Source organism: Bombus fervidus, chromosome 2 (assembly GCF_041682495.2).
Source record: "Bombus fervidus isolate BK054 chromosome 2, iyBomFerv1, whole genome shotgun sequence".
Classification (NCBI taxonomy): Eukaryota; Metazoa; Arthropoda; class Insecta; order Hymenoptera; family Apidae; genus Bombus; species Bombus fervidus.
In genome coordinates this window covers 4,148,071-4,168,796 of record NC_091518.1, presented here as the reverse complement: position 1 = coordinate 4,168,796, position 20,726 = coordinate 4,148,071, and the positions used below count along the sequence as shown (strand labels likewise).

Sequence of the window (20,726 nt, the reverse complement as noted above, 5' to 3'; positions counted from 1 at the left end):
CATGTACAGTACACTTTCAATCGGCGTCTAGGCACGACTTGTGGTTGCTTGATTCATGAATGGCATTAAGGGAATCTGTCTCGAGCACGACAAGGTGATAAGACGAAAAAAGATTGAATGAGGACGACCATAAGCGAGGAGGATGAGGAAGACGAGTCAAGATCAAGGTCAACGCGTTTCGGAATCTTCGTTCCTTCGCGAACCGGTCGGAGAAATTCCGACAGAATAGTCGGTAGAAAAAGAAAACTAACCAAGTTCCAATCCTTTATCTAGATAAATCATATGGACGACGATCAAGAAACTTGATTCCTAATGTCAGGTTAGACTATTTAGAAATATCAAATTTTGTGATAGCTGACGAATTAGAAAGCGAATGAGAAATCGTACGAATACACCTGTGATTGTTCCACTGATGGCGAGCCCAATGATAGCTTGTACTACTTGGCAACACGTTTCGAAAGTATGGATTAATGACAGCTCGGCCCGTACACGGCGCTCGATCCGCCACCTTGTGTTCGCCAAAAGGAGTAACAAAGATAGCTGTTTCAACGAAACAGCTTGTTATGTATTTGGTTCCTAAGCTTATAATAAAAATTTCATCGTAAAGAGATAAAACTTCCGTTCCAATTAGACGCGACAGAATGTTGTCAAATTTTCTCTTATGCTTTGTATTTGAACTTTACCGACAGATCACACACGGCACTTACATAAATGAATCTCGAAACAAGTCAGAAAGCTAGTACATACATACTTGTACGATTCATTCCATGAAAGAGAGCCAGATATATATATGTATATTCGAATTTATTCGCCGGTTCGAACACGTTCCCCGCGCATAGGGTGCATGGATAGGTATATACCTAACATATACTCATATAAATATTCGTGTACATGTATGTACGTATGTATATAAGAGCAAACGAAGCAGGCAACGACATCAGGGTAGAAGTCCTTATGAGAGACATCTGGCTACCACCTGCCTTGATGCCCTCGCATTGCCAAACTTCCCCCCAATAGAACTCTCCCCGAGCATGCGCACCCGCTCCTATGACGCATACATGTGAATGCATGTGTATATGAAGATGCACGTGTTCGAACGCGTCAAAGAACTTCACTGTAACTAAATCGTCAATCGAACACGGATTTTTAGTCTTCCCTCTGCTTCCTGTGTTATTCTTCGAATAATGTCGATGCTTCTTTGCATTTGAGGCCGATGTGTCCAGGTTAGGTTAGTAGCTGAAGATTCTACAATCAAATTAGAAAATTTCGACCCATTGTTGATGAGAGATTCGACATTGATTGATTACATTCTAAATTAAATTTTCAGTTCCAAAAATTAAAAAATTTTCAGTTTCTAGAATTAAAAATAGTTTAAAAATTGTGAAGATGCATAATACAAAATAGTAATTCAACGACACAAATGCACCCATAATTAACAATATATCATTTCCTTAACATCCTCCTCGGGATATGACCAACTAAGCTAACCCCGAAACGCGCATATGTCACTTTTAGTTCAAAAGCATGCGCTATAGCAAGATAGGCGAGAGAAATTCTCGTGCCCCTACGGATGTATTGGTAATAAAAAAAAGGAGAGAAAAAAAAATGAAAGAGAGAGAGAAGAAAAAAAGGGGGAAATCCCCTCAGTAGCGAGCTTCATCCCCCTCGTCTCGGGAGGTGCGCGTCGTGCACCACCACACGCCTTACCCCGTGTACAACAACCAATTGTAAATCGAGCGACGAGCCACCCGGTGCTCGTTCCCATGACAAGTGCGATGGGTATTTTCTCCTCGTGAATCTTTAATTCCACCGTGGGAATCGAGGCTGCACATCGCGGAGAATCAACCTCATGGTTGATCCATGCGCACCTTGCCAATGCCGACTGATTAGAGTATTAGAGGGCCGGAGCACGAATCTCGATTTTATCTACCCCGAGCCGCTCCTACGCCACTGTATTGAGTCGAAAGATCGACCCTGACGCGCGTAGAACTAACCACGCGGCACGCGGTAAACTTTCGAGTCTAGACTTGATTATCGACCGATAGTGCTAGCTCGGAATGACAACATCGAGTAATTTATGATTTATTAATATTGGAGTGAAATTCTTTCCCTTTATGACGTGGGAAGTTTGTGACATAACACAAACATAACTTAAAATTATAGATTTTTACATTTGTTTAAATATCAAATTTGTTATATGATTTGAAAGTAATATTTTAAGAAATGATTCCTACGCTTTTGTATTTGTATAAACTAATCTAACCTACCGGGTCCGATTCCAATTCAAACAAAAGCCTAAACGCATAACCTAACGCGTAGTCGAGTGGATCATCGAATCGAATGAGAAATGCATATGATGTAATATAGACAGACAAGCATTAATAAAGGAAAAATTAAAATAAAACGGCGGCACAATAATTGAAGGGAATATTCGAGTGCAAGAGGAGATCATTAGAATTCATCATGTCACCGGGTGAACGAAAGCGGCGTCAGTCTATCATTTGGCCGTCCCTCGGTTGAGAACAATTCGAAAACATATGCTCCGGTGCTTTTGGAAGACTCAATAGAATATAAGAAGGCGTCGCGTCGCAGACGAGAAGGCGCGCATGCAAAAGCCTTTGCTAGGCCAAAGTCGTTCCAGACTGCGGTCTTTCTTGACTGGAGCAGATGCTGGAAATCAGGCTCGCTCTTGTGTGTATACCCTCCTGACGATCGACGACGACGTCGACCCTTGAACGAGTGTACCAAACCCAACATCGAAAATAATGATACGAATGAGGAGAAGAGAACGGGCTGTAGGCAGTCAGAAAAGAGAAAGAGAGAGAGAGAGAGAGAGACGGAGAGAAAGATTGTTCTTTCTTCTGGGGGGACTTCCTCAAGAGGCCCAGTCGCGAATCTCGTCAGCAGAACTGGAATCCCTTCGAGAAATTTGTTACTTGACATCTTTTCAGATCTCTTTCCATCTCCCTCTTTCCTTTTTTTCATTGTCTTCCTCTATCTTTTTCTTGTTATACATATTTCTTATGTCGTTGCCTTACAATATTGTCCGCCAGAAGCTTTAAAAAGAAGCACAGCTGCTTAAACGGTTATTTAATTGTCATCTAAAAGAACACTTCTCCGTTACGAATTTAAATGACCACCGGCGCGATCTAGCGGAGATTTTATGCACAGATACGAGGTACCCGAGACGTTGTCACGAATTCTAGGAATTCGTTGTCGTAAAGCCCGCTTGAATCTCATCTAAAATTAGATCGATCCGCGAAGATCGTATTCTAAGTTTACTATGCACCCTGGTTGCACCGAGGTAACCTCACACGTCGGTAGATTCGTTTTTTTTAGGAGGTACCACACGCGAAGAAAGCGACGCGCTAAAAACAAATCTATCTTTATCTGTTCAAATTCGTTATAATTCTCGATAACAATATTCCATCTATATCATTAATACAATAACATACCATTAGTTTGTTGCATTATTATGACTATATTGCTTATTAATCAATATAAATCATGAAACATGGTATTTTTTCCTAATTTTTCGCAAGCTTTCATCTAGCATTGCAGTTTCTTAGCAATCCATAAATTCAAGACATTGCTAAGAAACCCAATCACGCGTTTCCTGTCCTATTCTGCCTGTGCAAGTAGCATCCTGCTGCCTCCAGAAAGAGAATAAAACAGTGTCTAAGATCAGACGACGGATTTCCATGAAACGCCTCGAGTCGGTTTCCGGATAAAAGTTACCGCTGAAACACGTTCCGTTTATCTCGTACAACCTACACGTAGATTCGTCTCAACTTTGGCAATCTCCCGTTGACCCAAGCCGTATGTCCTTCTCTCTGAACAGATATATATCTGTGTACCTATCTCTCTGTTTCGTCCCCACTCTATCACCAAGCAGCGCGCACAGCGGATCATTCACGAAGTAATCACGTGCGTCTTGCGTCTAGTATGATGTTCTCCTCGTTGTAACTCAGTTTCCGCGTTTCACGCTTTTGACGCGATCCTTTCCTTCCCAGGATCGCGCCCAAGTGCGAACTTTTCAAAATCCAACGAACCTTTGTGCCTTGTCTCTCATCCTCCGATCACCTCAGCTCTTTCTTTCTATTCTTTCCTTCTTCCTTTTGCCAAACGTGATTTCGCGTTTTCAACGGGTCTGGAATCTTGATTTACCAGATATACTTCTTCAATTTCGTGGCTTTTTTACTTTTCTTTTTTCAGCCCACATTTCGTGCCGTGCATCGGAGCCCAGGTATTGAATTCTTTGCATCAAGCAAACTGTTCTTTCTTCTTTACCATTTTATTCTTGCATGAAGTGTAACCTTAGTGCCAAAATTTTATTGCTAGAAGATTTTTAGTTAAAAAAAAGTATTTAGTGGAAAAATTAGCAAATAGCAAAAACTAGCTTATTTAACATGGGAACAATGAGGAACGCGTGTCGAAAGGCGGTCAGGGTTGACTATTATGCCAATTCAAAAAATGGTTAAAACGCTGGACCCTCGGTTAAAGGACGAAGACGCAAACCCGTCCGTCAACAAACGAAATAAACGACCGGAGAATTCTCAACGGGTTCTATCTGAAACCGGGTTTAAATCTCCTTTAGTCGAGAACAAGTCGCTCCGGCTGTAGACTTGTATGCGTGCGCGCACGTTTTCATGAAAGCAGACTCTGGGCCTCAATACAGAACCCTGGTCCTTTTCCCTCTGGCTTCGAGCGATAAACGAGCCTAAAGTGGGATATCTGCTAGGCAACAACACGAGGGATAGTCGGAGGTTCCTCTCAGCATGCTTGATGCTTTTCCTTTCGGCCTGCCTCTCTCTGTTTGTCTCCTCTCCCCTCCCCCCCGACCTAGGTATTCGGCATTCTCAACCTACTGGGTGACTTTTCGAAAATGCCGTCCGTCTGTCTTCTCTAACGCATTCGTAATCATGGATGGAACCACGGTCGATGTGAATCTACAAAAAATTGTTTTAAAGACGCTCTATCATTCTTCAAAAAGATTTCCCAAAAACTTCATTTTAAACGATTTTTACGCACAATGAATAAATATGAAAACTTTTTGTCACGATTGACAGATATTCTTTGCCATGTTCAAGGTAATAGATTTGATTTATTGATTTCGAAAATAGTTTGAGGTTAGGTAGATTCGTGCCAAAGTTTAAACTGTACAAAGTTTCACTTTTTCAGTAAAGAGAAATAACGAACATCTCAGACTATGAGAGAATTAGAATGTGAGTGTTTATACAAATACATATTTTTATAAAAATAAATTAAAAAATGGACCCTAGATAGTGGCTTATATTTATAACCTAAATATTATAACAAAAACATTACTCTGAATATCTTATATTTTTGCATAGATTTTGTCTTTCATTTCTCACAAATACATAAACATTCGCAATTTAATCATTATGTTCTAACTTTAATTTATCATTTCCAGTATTCACTTATTTTGTTTTCAAGTATTAATTTCTGGTAATTTTTCTTTGATTATTGATCTTATAATAGTTTTTATAAACATAAATATGAACATTACTTGAAGCACAGTCGAGGGAGCGAGACACATGTACAGCGGCATTGTAATCTATCCCGAGATAAGGCCGCATCCTTTGATACCGACGCTAACATGGAGACTTCCGTTGTTCCGCGACGAGATTTTTCGAATGTTTGTTACGTATTCCAGCCGGAGACTGGCTATATGCGTTTGTTTTGATAAAACGCCTGAATATCGAGTCTAGTTGCACTGACAGTTTGCACGAGATAAAGGCAAAGACGGGTGAGAATTTAAATAAACAGATAACATTGCAATAATATCTGGATAGCTATTAAACTCAAGACAGCACGTTGTCGAAGAATCACATTTTCTGATTACCTACCTCAACTCTTAGCAAAAAATGTTCAGCCACGTGTAATAATACCAAATTAACAAAAATACTAAAATTTGTCAAATAATATAATGTCATTTTGAAATATTTAAACATTATAAAGTATTCATTCTTAGTTAACCTAATATTAATTATATTTGATCAAAGGCTTTTTGTAATATATCAAAAAAAGTATATAGTTTGTATGTCAAAACGCCTCACGTTTTCATTAAATTATTCAGGAGGGATGATAATCATCAAAGATAATCGCTAAAGAAATTGAATACAATGTCCAACTAAAAATTACAAAATTATCCCAGGAAATGTTATATTAAAGAATAATGATAATCAGCCACGCGATCAAGATGGATGATGTGTTCGTGTAAATCACTGAAGAAAGACTGATGTGCACATGATATGTTACTTACGCTTCGGTGGGTGGCGGAGAATAAAAAGACGAGTGGTAGGTAGTAATATCCACGACCTTCGCTGGCATGAGCAGTCCACTCGACACTACATCCATTCTCACGGATAGTCTTCCAAGAAAACTCGCGGTCAGAGGGTTCTGAATGGTTTTCGAAGGATCCAGTCCCGAAAACTCAAACTCCACAGCCTCTTGGCAATACTATCTCCCTTTCTATCTTTCCTTTAGTACTTTACGTACTACCCACAGTATCGACAACACGAACCATCGTCAAAACTCTCCTTCAATATATCGTTAATATTTTGTGTATTTTTTATAAATATTGAACCCCTGGCCCCCCACTAAATCAGTTCGATTTTTAACGCGAAAAGCATGTTCGATCGCTTTTTCAATGTTTGATAGAACTTTGTCTATCAGTCGTTCACGACTCGTTGCTATTTACAATATATAAGGATCAGCACGCGATTCCCACGAGACCTGCGAAAACATAAGAACTTCGTATGCCTCTCTATCTCGTTTCGTCTTGATTACACACACTATCTTTCTTTCTTTCCTTTTGTCTAATTTTCATAAAGTAACAATATACTTCTTTCTTTTAGTTCCGTATTTATCCACCAGCGATGTGACGTACTTATTGTATAATGGATATCTTGTTAAACCAGATTTATCGACACGTGAGAAATATCGACGAACGACGGTGAAAAAGAACGTTATTCTTCACAGAGTCTTTTTAGTTAAATAGAGAAGGGAATGTTTGGGCGCACGCGTCGCGACAATGCAATGAGCGTTTACTCGAATGCAGCGAGGGGAAAAAAGCGTTGTCGCCAAGGCAGCTAGGTCCAGAAGAGGAAAAAAGCACGACACGGAGAGAACGGAAACGATCGTTGGAGCCGAAAAACAAAAACGATTGCAGAAGCCTTGCACATACGGTCCTTGTCGATCAAACGCGTGTTTCTTTCTCATCGGTCGATCCTCGAGTCTCCTTCAGCCTGGTTATCCATTATGCAAAACTTAGCGAGATTCGTTACGGGTTTTTTTCTTGTCGCGACGCGCGCCCAAAATCGAGCACATTCACGCGGGCGTCTCGACCTGTCACCGTTTAGATTTGAACTAAAGGTACCGGCTGGATTGTCGACGGCCTGCGCATGAGGATGATCCCTACTCCCTACTCCCTAACATGCTCTCGCGCTGGGCTGTTGGCAACGTAGTGGGGAAAGATACGGTCGCAGTTGCTGGACGAGGGTAGGGAAGGACAGGAGAGCCACGGGACGAGGAGATGGTACACTGAGGGCGCAATCAAACGACGACCGTCCCTATATGTGTTCTAATATGTGTGCGCTTATATCACTTTGTGTGCGTTCTTAGCTACATATGCCCTCCATCGCCCGTACACTCATTCAGGCCTATGGAAAAAATAATCGAATGGTGGATGCTGTGATGAAAGCTCTCTCGTTAAACCCTTCCTTATTTTGGCATTAATGTATAGATGCATGTAGAGGCCGAAAGATAAGAGATTGGAATATGGATATACAGAGTACGAAGCAATACGTGGTACAATAGGGCAGAAGGTTATTTTACACACAAAAATAAGTGAAATATGTAGAATAATACGTTTATATACTTCAAAAAAGTAAGTTTAATAATTTGTCATGTATGTATATTTGAATTTGGCTAATTCCGGCCTGAGCAGGACTGAATAATCGACAGAAGTATATTCTATGTATCAAAATATGTCGAAAGCCTAGAATAACTTTTATTTATTCGACTTTTATTTCGGAAAAAATAAAGTTTGAAAATTCATCAAATACACATATACCAGATTGAGTGTATATACATACATACGCTTAAATTTGAGTTCGTCAAACACGAGGCATTAACACGTTCACGCCGGCCGTACCACCGGTGGCTCACGCGCAAGTCTCCTATCAGGCGGCGTGAACCACCGGTGGCTCACGCGCAAGTCTCCTATCAGGCGGCGTGAACCACCGGTGGCTCACGCCCAAGTCTCCTATCAGGCGGCGTGAACCACCGGTGGATCACGCCCAAGTCTCCTATCAGGCGGCGTGAACCACCGGTGGATCACGCCCAAGTCTCCTATCAGGCGGCGTGAACCACCGGTGGCTCACGCCCAAGTCTCCTATCAGGCGGCGTGAACCACCGGTGGCTCACGCCCAAGTCTCCTATCAGGCGGCGTGAACCACCGGTGGCTCACGCCCAAGTCTCCTATCAGGCGGCGTGAACCACCGGTGGCTCACGCCCAAGTCTCCTATCAGGCGGCGTGAACCACCGGTGGCTCACGCCCAAGTCTCCTATCAGGCGGCGTGAACCACCGGTGGCTCACGCTTGAATGTTCCATCAAACGGTGCGTACCACCAAAAATATAGTTCGTTTAGTAACTAGAAAAAATTGCCATATAGTCGAAAATTTAAATAATAGAAATTAACATATATTAATTGAAAAAAGTAGGATTTATTTAAAAACATAACAATTCAATATTATAAACTTATTGTGAACATGAATACGAGCGCCGCCCCACGGCGAGAAACACAAATAGCGTGAACATGTATACTACATCGAGTAGATATGTATTGATATTTATGAGGATAAAAGATGACAGTTCTTAAATTCGCGTTAGAACAAATGGTGTCTATGACATGAGTATGTACATGAAAATGAGTTAGTTGTAGTTTGATGTCATACACACTGAGGATGGATGGAATTTGTTATTTGACGCACCACATACTGCGTCATACACTTATGAATAGCACTTAATGAACGATTTCTTTTATAAGGATAGCATATTCACGCATACATGTGTAGTAAAAAAAATTACTTGAATATGATAAAAAGGATAAAAAAAGGTGCCATATCGACCTTGGAACGGAGGATATATATATCCTTCTTCAAATAAATTTAACGATTATTTAATTAAATCCCAAAAATTTAAATTTTAAATGATATATTTCGAATTTCAATGCAGTAGACTTCCTTAATTCCTTCTCCATGGATAGAAAACTCCCTGTTGTGCAAAGACAGTTATCATGCAAAACGAAGAAAAGCATGGAGAATCACTACCGAGTAATCTCGAAGTCACGTTCGGAACAAGGATGTCCTTGTTTTACGTCGACTACTGATCGTTTTCCAGTCCCCGAGAGAATTACCAGGGCTACAGGCGTCTAGATGTATTATAGTTACGTAACCGTTTTGCGGAAGAATATCCCTTGTGCGTACCGGGTATCCGTTTAAAAATCATGGGCACTATTATATTTGAAATACAAATTTTCTAACATAATGTTTGATAATACATTGTCATCTATAATTCGTACATTCGTAGATATATGGTCAACTAACTTATGTATGTTAAAGTTTAAGTTTCCATGTATCAAATGAGATGTATCAAATGATAACATTTTGAACGATAATTACTGGCCTATAAGGAAATGTACAATTTAACTACTGTACTTTTCCTCTTCAGCCCATTGGTGCAGTACAAATACAGGTGTTACTCGCAAGAAACAGCTCGTGCATCTTTTAATAGTCATAAAACTGCGTCTACCATTGTGACTTGGAGGAAGTGGTCAGACATAAAGAACACTGTCGGACAGTCGAACACACGTGTAAGAGCACGGTGTAAAGTGTGAGGATTGGATGTGACATGTTACCATAGGAAAGACGAGTTTAAGATCTAGAAAGTGAAAATTAATATAAAGTTGGTCAATGGCTTAAAGCTGATTTCTAATAAAGCAAAATTTTATAACATTTACGACGACCTTGAGGTCGCTGTGATTTCGTTACGGAATGTTACGGTAAATGAGGAAAATGCAAGGCAATGTTTTCAAAACAAAAGAGAGACGCATTGCTTGTGAGAACGTACTTTAATCCTGGTGAATACTTCTCGCTCGGTGCACGCCTCAGGGTGCATCTGCATCGTTGTTCGCGAATACTTTCCCACCGTGGAGTTTGGCTGGAACAACGTCTACCAATACATACATGTATATATATATATATGCGTGTATATACATATACATTTTTCTTTTTCTTTTTGTAAATATGCTGTACTTTTATATAGAGTAAGAGTTTATGACCTACACTTCGTTTCAGGTTATGCTCTTGTTATTAAGTTTTTTGATTAATAAAGATCTATCTGGTTGGTTGCTATGAAAACAAATCGTAGTAGAGTTAATGTCTGTCTTCGTGGAAGAAGTTAATAACGAAGACATAATATATAGATAATAGATAACGATTATGGTAAAATTGATGTAAATACCTAATGTTTTTATCTATTTCAGAATCTTATAATTTTCAAAGGTGCCAGAAAGTAATCGCGTTCATCGACGCTGTACACCATAAACACGTAATAACGTGGAGCCGTCGTCATGGGTGTCCCACGTATTATGCAAGAGATGGGCCTGTAGAAAATTTTTCAGGCCGTTGAACAGAGTGTACGGTCCTCTGTAGCATACCTTCGCCCACGATCAAATTCGAGCTTACTCGATTTCTCTTTAGGACCAGGTAGATAGTGTTGCAGCGATAAAATCAAAATTTGAAGTGATATAATATGAATATAAAAATCATATTTCTTAAGTGCATAATTAATTAGTAATGTTTTAAACCATTTCTAAAATATTGTTTTGTTAAAATGTTAACAGAATATCCTGTACATGATACATCAAGGTTAGGACGCAGTAGTATCAACGTAATCATCCCTAAAAATTCTTGAGTCACTAAAAATGTAATAGCTCGAGGAAAATATTTACAAATTGTCCCACCTTCTCGTGAAGGATACCTCAAGCTACGATTCATAGGCAGCTGCGAACAATTTAATACCACTGTCACTCAGAGCTAACGCATTATATTACGTCAGATTTGATTGAAGTGGTGGCACGGTTTCACCTATAATTTCGTGCAATTTTAATGAGAATCGCTTCAAATTTGCAATTTCATTTCTCACAAATAATTTAATATGTGTAAAATTACTTTTAATATTGACAAAAAGGACGCTAATAATTTCTTGAACATAACCATGATAGGGGGCGATGTCATCTTTAGACGAGTTCAGCGCAAATTCCAAATAAAGAATATAAGAAGAAAAAACCATAAACACGACTCTTGAAGAACCCACTCGTCGAAGAAATGTCATACTAAACGAGTCATTGAAACGCAGAGTCCATAATGATTATTCGAATTCCTCGCATTGTTTTGACTTAATTCAGTGTGAATTGGCCTTAACCAGGACTCGTTGTGTTCTCAAAGAGCGAAATGAAGAAAGAGAAGGAGGCGCAGCAAGAGAAACAAATGAACCGGGAGGAGAGTGATGAGGAGAAGTACGAAGGAATCGAAGAGGTGGCCGGGGACACGGAAGAGAAGAGAAGACGCGAGAAAGACGAAGAAACGAGAGGAAGGGATCCGGAATATAAGTCTCTGCAAGGCCTCGCGGTTTCGCCGTTGCCTTCTCAGAACCGATCGACTCTCGAAACGCGAGGGAACAACAAAAACCAGATCGCTTAAAGTTGATACCCATTTCTTTACACCCCGAATTTAAATGCAATAAAGTCGATCCAAATCATTTCGGTTCCTTCGCCACTTTATCGATAAATAAAACTGTTTATTAGGCAATCAAACTGAACCTCGTTAATAATCAATATTGCTTAATCTATACTAATAGAGGGCGTTGTTGAGTTGTGAGTAAAATAATTATCGTAATTCCAAAACTTAACAAAAACAAGCACACAACAATGAGGTTATACCATGTCTAAATAATAGCTATAGATAATTAGATTTATACTCGTGTTTAAAATACAGTAGAGATTTAGAAAAGTATCTGGCTTTTTACTTCTCTTTAGTTTAACCTGTTTGTTAAATAAAAAGTTATATTTGTTATGTTGATATGGTTAAGTTGATAGAATTTAGCTCATTTTGTAAGAACGAGTTCTAATGGCTCACTTTGTTCGCGTCTCCGTATATATCTTTAGCATAGACCTCGATATGCCTCTCGTTTTACCACGTCGGTAACTTCAACGAGATATTATTTTTTCTTTGTTCAATTATTCGCTGCCGTAACGGTGTATTGTGCAGCATCAAATGAAAAAGAGTTAACGGCGAGTTCAATATCAAACGTCTAGTTCATTTACCAGTTTGCCAGCCTCTGCCAGCCTCTGCCAGGCTTTGTCAGCTATTCAGAACAACGACCGGATACGAAGTAGACGTAAACACTAAATACATAGAATATGGAAATGAATGCAATGCTCATGGAACAGGTCACGAAATTCTTTTTGAGCCGGTCCTGAGACCCAGGCACAGAATAAAGATTTTTGCCCCGATAGAAAAAAAAATTTACCATTCATACGCGTAGCTTGGGAAGCGCGAAAAATTATGCCGGAATCTTTTTTTCCCCCCTTTTCGTCTGAATCGGCGATATTGTCCGGCACAGATTACACAGTTCCTTGCTCAGACTGCCGAAACCATACCAGATGGCGTAATATCCTTTGACTTCGTATTATAATAAGTGAATGCAAAGGTAAAGCGTGTGATGCGTTGAACGATGATACCTCTCTATACAGAAAGATTCTTGTTCGCGTGATCCATCCAAAGGTAACTTACTATCTCGTTTTTCTTCTTCGATGCTGTAAGACATGCACGAATAAAGATGCACGAGATGCAAGAATTACGATCCACGTTGCTCTCTTGAACCTTTAATGAAAATTTGGAGAATTAAGTTTCCTAGTACGATTATTACTTAGTAACTAGTAATATTAGAAAATTGACAGGTTAAGTTTTAGGTTTAGGTTAAGGTTAAGTTTTATAATTTTGCAATTTTACGTTGAATACGACAATTAGCTGATTGATGACATTCATTTGTAGAATATTATTTGTTTAGTATGATTATTTTACTATTATAAAATTTATCACTATTATACCAGATAATATATTAACATTGGTAACTACAGTTTGTGATTTGAAAAATCTGCTTACAGATAATACTTTATGCAAGGGGGTCCTACTATTATAAACATTATTCTTTAAAAGTATACTTGCATAATAACGTATTTCATTAAAAATTCAATAATGTTTCTACAGATACCCGACGTACCCTCTGTCCATTCAGTATTCTTGCGGAATCAAGAAGAAAAAAAGGGGGCCGCTCCGAATAGGATTAAGAGCTATCCACTCTGAAAAAACGTCTGTGAAGAATGTCGGGAAAATAAATGATAAGCTGTCGTCAAATAATATTACGCACTAGACGTATAGTTGGATAAGACAAATTAATCGTCTATGCGGCATGAAATTCCTCGAACGGGACCAGCTACGAAACAGACGCCATATACGTTGGATGGAAGGCAAGAGCGGTATGCCTGAGAATGGATGCAGGTCGTTTCGACAACGCAGACAGGTTTTTCCCTTTGAAGTGCACAGGGAATCCGCCTTCCGGGTTCTCATTCGTTCCACGTCCACTCGTCCTATATACTCCCATAGATAACTCGCCTGAAGGCGACTGAGAACCATCGAGCGTGGCGCTGTTGGTATTCGGTACAAGGAACTCGCGGGCACCCTGTAATTTCGCTTGTATTAACGCGGTGTACCTCAGAAACTGCGAGTTACCGACCGCATTGCGGTACTTGCTGCCTGATTCGTGTCCGTGGGTCGGTAACTGGCCAAAAAACGCGAGCATAAATTATGGCTGACTCTTCCTGTATCGGATTTTTCGACTGGTCTTCGAACTTCGTCGGCCTCTGCGCGCGTAATGAAACGATTGAAAATTACAGGGGCCCGCGGTGATAGTTAGAGCAGCGAGATAACATCGGTCGTGCCACGGCATTTTATCGTGTGTTGTTTTAAGCGTACTAACGACCGAGTAATTAAGTCTGCTAGCACTGCCTCCCTTGAGGCCTCTCTTCTCTTTTCCAAACTCTAGTTATGCGTATTAATTATCGAATTAAGAAACACGTGTATATATTACGTTCATGTCCGCATAATTGTTTGATGTCTCGCTTAGTGGTTCAGAGTAAACTATACAAACCCCAGAAAACGTTTAGGAATAAAGTATGTACTGTATATACAGAGGATGATCCCCATGTAATTGGAAACACTGCGTAATTCCATAAATATTGACGTTATCGAAAGTTGTTAATGGCAAAAAATATGGCTTGAAAGGAGGTCATGTATTATACTGCTCAATATTTTTAGGGAGACTACAGTTGAAGATTGAAGAAAACATGGAGATAACGTTAGAATATTGATATTTCTTGCGAAACCTATAACCTACTATAAGTTCAGCCATTATAATGTTTGATTAAATCAAAATGTTTACCCTGAATATTAAGATATTTAATATTTCCTTAAATCGGAAACAAACTAATTATTATCTATATGACCTATTTAGGACCACATTTATATTTTTAGAGACTCTAGGCGCAACATCATTATTAGGCCTAATTATATTGTACAGTTAAGTTTTAGAATATAGCCTCATAGAGAATAGGACCAAATGTGAGCCTGAACCGAAGTGTTCACAATTAACGTAAAATTAACGATATTTCATTCTTATTTCCGAAATCATACTTCAAATATTTTTATCAGCAACAGTACAAGAAATCAAGCTATCAAATTCACCCACTGAAGTCAACCAAGTAAAGTCATAAGCCAAGCATCAAATACACTATAGTGACATAACCTAGCAATGACATCCATAAATCGGTCGCTGGCAGACATTTTTATCAGTCAACCAACGAGATTAAAAAGCTTCCTGTCACATGCTTGCACGCATTCCATAGTGGTGGTCCAATCGTAATCATGATTCGCGTCAGTATGAGAGAAGACAAATAAAAGAGACAAAATGAACCTTCTTCGTTTCTTTTACCCAATAATGCGTGCCGTTCAGTGACGTATTCTAAAATACAGGGCCTTACGCGACATCGACGGAAACAGAGAAAGGGTATACACGTGCGCGTGTTTGTACATACACGAGAAAAGGAGAGAGGAATTGAACGAGGAAAAATGATACTACATTTTGATACAAGTAAATATAGGAAAGGAATGTCACGATTTAGGTAAAGAAAAAAGATATGGGGACAAAATCGTGAAGAACTAAAATTTCTAAATATAGAAAATTTGGAACCAAGACTTGCACTTAGTAAAAAATTAGTATACTAATTGAAAGATTAGTATGCTGTTCAAAGGCCATAGTAATCTCTATAAATTGTACATGTATTTGTAGTAAATATCTTGTAACTTTAATATGCATTTTCAGATTTATTTCAAATTTTACCAATACAACTATGATAATCATGTCTCATTATAGTGACACAATTTCAAAATGTTTCGTGTAACGCATTGTATTTTATTTTCTTAATTAAACCAATAAAGATAAAGATTTCCTATTTTTCCAATCATTTTTCAATTGGAAAATAACAAATAATATAAAATTCTTTTAAAAAATTGTAGTATATACCAAATTAAAATAGATATACCTATAATTAACTAATATAACTTGTAGTTATAGCTTTTATAGGAAAATTACATAAGTCGTGTACAAAGAAGATGCAAACTGTACGAAAGAAAGGAAAGAGAAAATACTGGACGGGCGGAAATGAAATTGAAAGAAAACGCGTTCGAAAAAAGGAGGAAGAGTTTACAAAAGGTGTAAAGAAAAGAACAGGAGAGGAAAGGGGGCGTCGAAGACAGGGAGTAGGAGGGAGGTGTGGAAGGAGCACGAGAGTACGGAGCAAGAAACGCAGCACGAGGGCTGTGCACACGAGCTTGGGGAAACATACGTATGCGCATTAATGTGTGTGAACGCACCGCGTGCACTATGCGCGGCGTCTGTCCTTGCGTCCTGGCTCAACACGCCTTGGCAGTTGCCATGCGGGACACCGGGTTCGTGAGTTGACGTCACTCTATCTCCCAACAGACGAGTTAATATTGATAAGTAGAAGCGTTACATGCCCTGGATGTCGGGATGAAGGGACATCAGCTCAAACCAAGTCGAATAATCGACACGCGTTTCGCGAACCAATACCATAATGTGATCTTTTTCGTTAGCCAAATAATGTTTAAGATATTGAACGGGTATGTAGCACGTGATAACACTAATCTAGAAATATATTATTTTAAAATTATCAGTCGGATGTTTATGTAAATTTATGTTGATGATTATAAGAGAAAAACATGATAAGTACATTTTTGTTGATTTATTGATTATAATGTCATTGTGTGAATAAAAGGGAATATTTCAATATAAAATAGCTAAAAAAAAAAATTTGTTAAATCTAGCTGAAGCTTTACATAATTGTTAAAAACAGATAACATTTTAATATCATACAAAATAATGTTTCTTAAACTGTAAAGAGGGTGGAAAAAATATGTATGTTTAGTTGCAAAATCAAGTAAGAAACCAATTCTGGTAACGTAAGATTAATTGACAAAATTGTTCTCCTGTAAAAAATGGAAAATGTAGCTCATTGGGTTCTTCTCCCGTGATCTTCAATATTTTTATGAAATCCTATTAAACCAAAAGTAAAACTTACACAGAGATTTGTTTCACTCATTAAATATCAGAAGTACTGCATTTTGAATATTACATCTTTTATGCTTTCTATGTATTTTGAATTTTAAAATTTCTTATAAATGCACAAACATCCGCAGTCTAATCGGAAATCAAACTACAGAGACACGTCGGTGGCGTGGTTATAACTACGCCATTAATAAGAGTAGTGCTGCAAATTGATGAAATGCAATATGGGTGAAATGAGTTTGCCAAGGGGGATTAGCGAGGGTCGTGTAGATCGCTCGAAAGCTCAAAATAGATCAGGGGTGGATTCGTACCATCTGGACCTTTAATTTCAGGGGACGTAGTCCCAGACCACGATACGAAAGAAATATTAATGAACGGAAGTCACTTCGTTATTATGCTTCACTGGCCTCTACTGTTTGTATACGATTGATTATCCACAAGCCAACAAAGCGAGTAAGCATTTTCTTAGCTGTGGCTAGATTACGTAGCGAGATAGAAACAAAACCCAGCGCCATCGTCCATGAAGCACAAGTGTCGAATAGGTCAAGGAATATTATATTATTATATTAATATTATTATATATTCGACTATCTTGAATAAACATGTAATAATCTGCGTTTTACCAGACTATATTTTATACATCTTAAATGTTCATTTGAATTCATCGCAACTCAAAAATCATGATCAAATGGTATTTACTTGATTTATTGTAATTAATTTTTTAAAAATTCAGAAAGAAAGCAATGAAAAATATAAACGGTACCCACATATATCCTTGACCTTATTAAAAAGAAAAGAAAATGTAAGTATAAAAATAAATATATAACTATATGCATATATATATATAAATAAATATAAAAAGAAAAATTTAATGATTTTATATACCTATAAAGGTATTTTTTATTCAGTCTAGAAAACATGGGAAACGAAAAGATTATATCGTGTTATAATCTAAGAATTGTACCTAAGGTGTGGATGGCGAAGGTATCGAGCGCTAAAGGGTTAAACGTGAACGTTTGAACAAGCGTGAAGTCCCATTCGAAGTCAACTTTTCCAGGAATGACTTGTTAAAGAAGGAATTTATCGGTAGGTTTTACGGTTCTCTTCGTGGTTGCTTTGCCTTTACTGCAAAGCAAATACATATAGAGAAATGGGACCAGAGCTGATGATATGTCGGAAGGGAGGATCCAGTTTGCGCGAAACGTGTCTGTGGTTAATCAGAGCTTTCCAGGTCAGATACGCAACGCTTGTTAAACATTAAATAAATGATACGGTTTTATTTTCTGTAGTAAACGAAGTAGATACCACACAAATTCGAATTTAAATGACTCCATCTCCATCATGATAATAATATATACGATTAATAAATAATTAATCTATAGTATCAATAACATTGAACATTATTATTTATCACATATATTAGTAATAATAATATTGTTATTACATATGTCGTTAGCTTTGAAAACACGGTGTAAGGAATTTTGTATACACAATGTATCTACATTTCATAATAAAAAAACAATATGGCCGCTATTTGAATAAGCTATAGCTCTATAGCTCACCTCAAAATGTACTCTACGTATACTCAAGTGTGTCTTAACGCAATGTGTATTCTTTTACGCGTTTTTCATAGAATATTGTGGCACCAATGTGGGTACACAAGTATCTACACTCGATTGTTTCTCTCGAATATTTTCTTTCGAAAAGAGAAAGCTGACCCTTTCGAAAAGAGTTCTCAACTCCCGCCGTTACCTTATACCTTTCTGGGTTACCGGATCCGTGAATGAGAAAGACGATATCGATGCAAAAACTTCGGCAACGCAAGATAGTGGCTAACCTCGAAATTGTCGTTCACAGAATCGAACAACTTTTTGATAATCGATCGATGTTGCGAGAAGATTTAAGAATTAAAACAAAATCAATGGTTTGAAAACAAAAAATAATTTATAACAATGTACTAGGTTGTTTGTAAAGCTCATAGAACAAATTAGAAATTTATTAATTAATCTGTACTCTGTTATATAGCGACTTGTATTCCTTTCAAATGGTTTTTGCAAGGTTTTAAAGTATCCTGTTTATTGTCATTAGTCTAAGTGGTTTGTCAAAATCAGGACAGATGATTTGATAAATGAGACTTTTGAAGGTGAATATTTGAGCTGACAATAAGATCATTTCGATATTTTTGACATATTCTTAAATAATACAGTATTGATGATTCTTATTAAAATTTTCCAATTTTGAAAAGACTACGAATTTCTCGAAAAATTCAATATAATATATGATATCTAACTATGTAATATGTAAAGCTTTAGACTTAATTATACATTAAGCTGACAAGAACAGATACTATACGTAAATTGAATTTAGGATAACCAAATGTTAAATATTATTTGATAATAGTATAATAATAATAATGATTTTTATATAGGTACATACATGATAAAACCGACGAAAGAATGTGCTTACTCTTTGTGTTTCGACATATGTACATATCTTATGACCTAGGGTGAGAACCTTGGATACTACGCGTTTTCTTCGTACTGATGTGTCGTGCAATACGAAGACAGAATGTATACAACGCGCTAGTGTGAACGAGAGAGACGAAAAGAGATGAAAAGTAGAAGTTAGAAAGAGAGAAATGGCAAAAGTAACTAAAAGATGAAAGAAGACAAGGAAAGAAAAACATGGGACCGGTGCATGTTCTCTACGCATGCCACGTGTTTTACCACCTGCCCCGACTAGACGTTCGATAATGAAAAAAATATACACGCGGATCATTTAAATACTCGGCTACTGGGAGCATGTTTCCTGAGAACAATAAAGTCTCGCTGTAATATGAACTACACACGTATCGAATATCGTAAAGTACTTGTTCGAACAATTTACGACGTCTTCTATTAGTAATGAACAAGCGACTGATTTTTATACAAATTCATATTTTCATGGATACAATTAAAAGAGTATGACTTAAACAGAAATTCGTTTTATCTATTAAATATTATAAAGAATGCTATGTATTTAACATTTTCTATGTTTCTACATATCATATAAATTCTACAAATTTCTATATTTTTAAACTTCATATAATTGTATAAAAATCCGTGATCTACTAATAAGTGATAAATTGACTAAATTATATAATTCCTTAATATTTATTTCAAATATAATATTTCATACTCCTCTTGCAATCGAATATTATTTGAATACAAAGAATATTGTAACAAAACAAAAATGTCACTGAACCTATGTTGTTACGAAAATGACTTTTTTGCAAGAATTCGTAACTCTAGCGGTCAAGAATTTGTTTCTTCGCGCCCGGGGTTAACTACCTCGGAACAAAACAAAGTTAATAACACATGGTTAAATAGGCACGTATTTCTAATCGATTGATAATCACTCAGGAGCTTAATGTCAGCAAATATGACAGGACCTAGATACGAGTGTAATTTAATTTAATTTAACTTATTATACGAGTTAAATACCCATTTTTCTATATAGAAAATGTATGTTTATGTAGAATTTTGGAGGGAAAGAAATAGAAAAAGATAAGAAATATGTTCACACGTTTTACGAGAAAGAGATAGAGACTTACCTCTTTCTGGCAAACCGCATATCGATCAGTGTTGCATGATTCGCTGATTGCTACCCAGTCCAGAAACACAGTTAACGAGACACGATTTATTACGATAAATTTCTGTCAGTCGTCGAACTTGTCAACATGGCCGAACTCACCCTCAACCAAACAACTAAGATTCGCAACTTCCAAGGGAGAGAACGTAACGAGGACTACTGTGTGTCAAAATGTGAACAATTTTCGTGAACTGAACCGTCAAACGAAAGGACGCGACCTATCGGACGTAAGGTTTGATATGTTGCTTTGTTTACACACAAAACTTGACAGGAGAAACTTAGAATCACGTTGCTAGATTATGGA

At 37.7% G+C, this 20,726-nt stretch overlaps 1 protein-coding gene across 3 annotated transcripts in view; it reads right to left on the bottom strand.

Moving 5' to 3' along the window:
• Positions 1–20,680, bottom strand: part of Myb (proto-oncogene like protein Myb) — a 41,534-nt gene extending 20,854 nt beyond the window's left edge. For 2 of the 3 annotated variants that reach the window (XM_072022718.1, XM_072022720.1), the window contains exon 1: positions 6,287–7,402. In XM_072022718.1, the coding sequence (XP_071878819.1) occupies positions 6,287–6,381 (95 nt within the window). In that variant the 5' untranslated portion in view covers positions 6,382–7,402. Of the gene's footprint in view, positions 1–6,286; positions 7,403–20,384 lie in introns of those variants that run through there. The other variant, XM_072022719.1, reaches the window with a different exon arrangement.
• Positions 20,681–20,726: the final 46 nt, after the last annotated feature.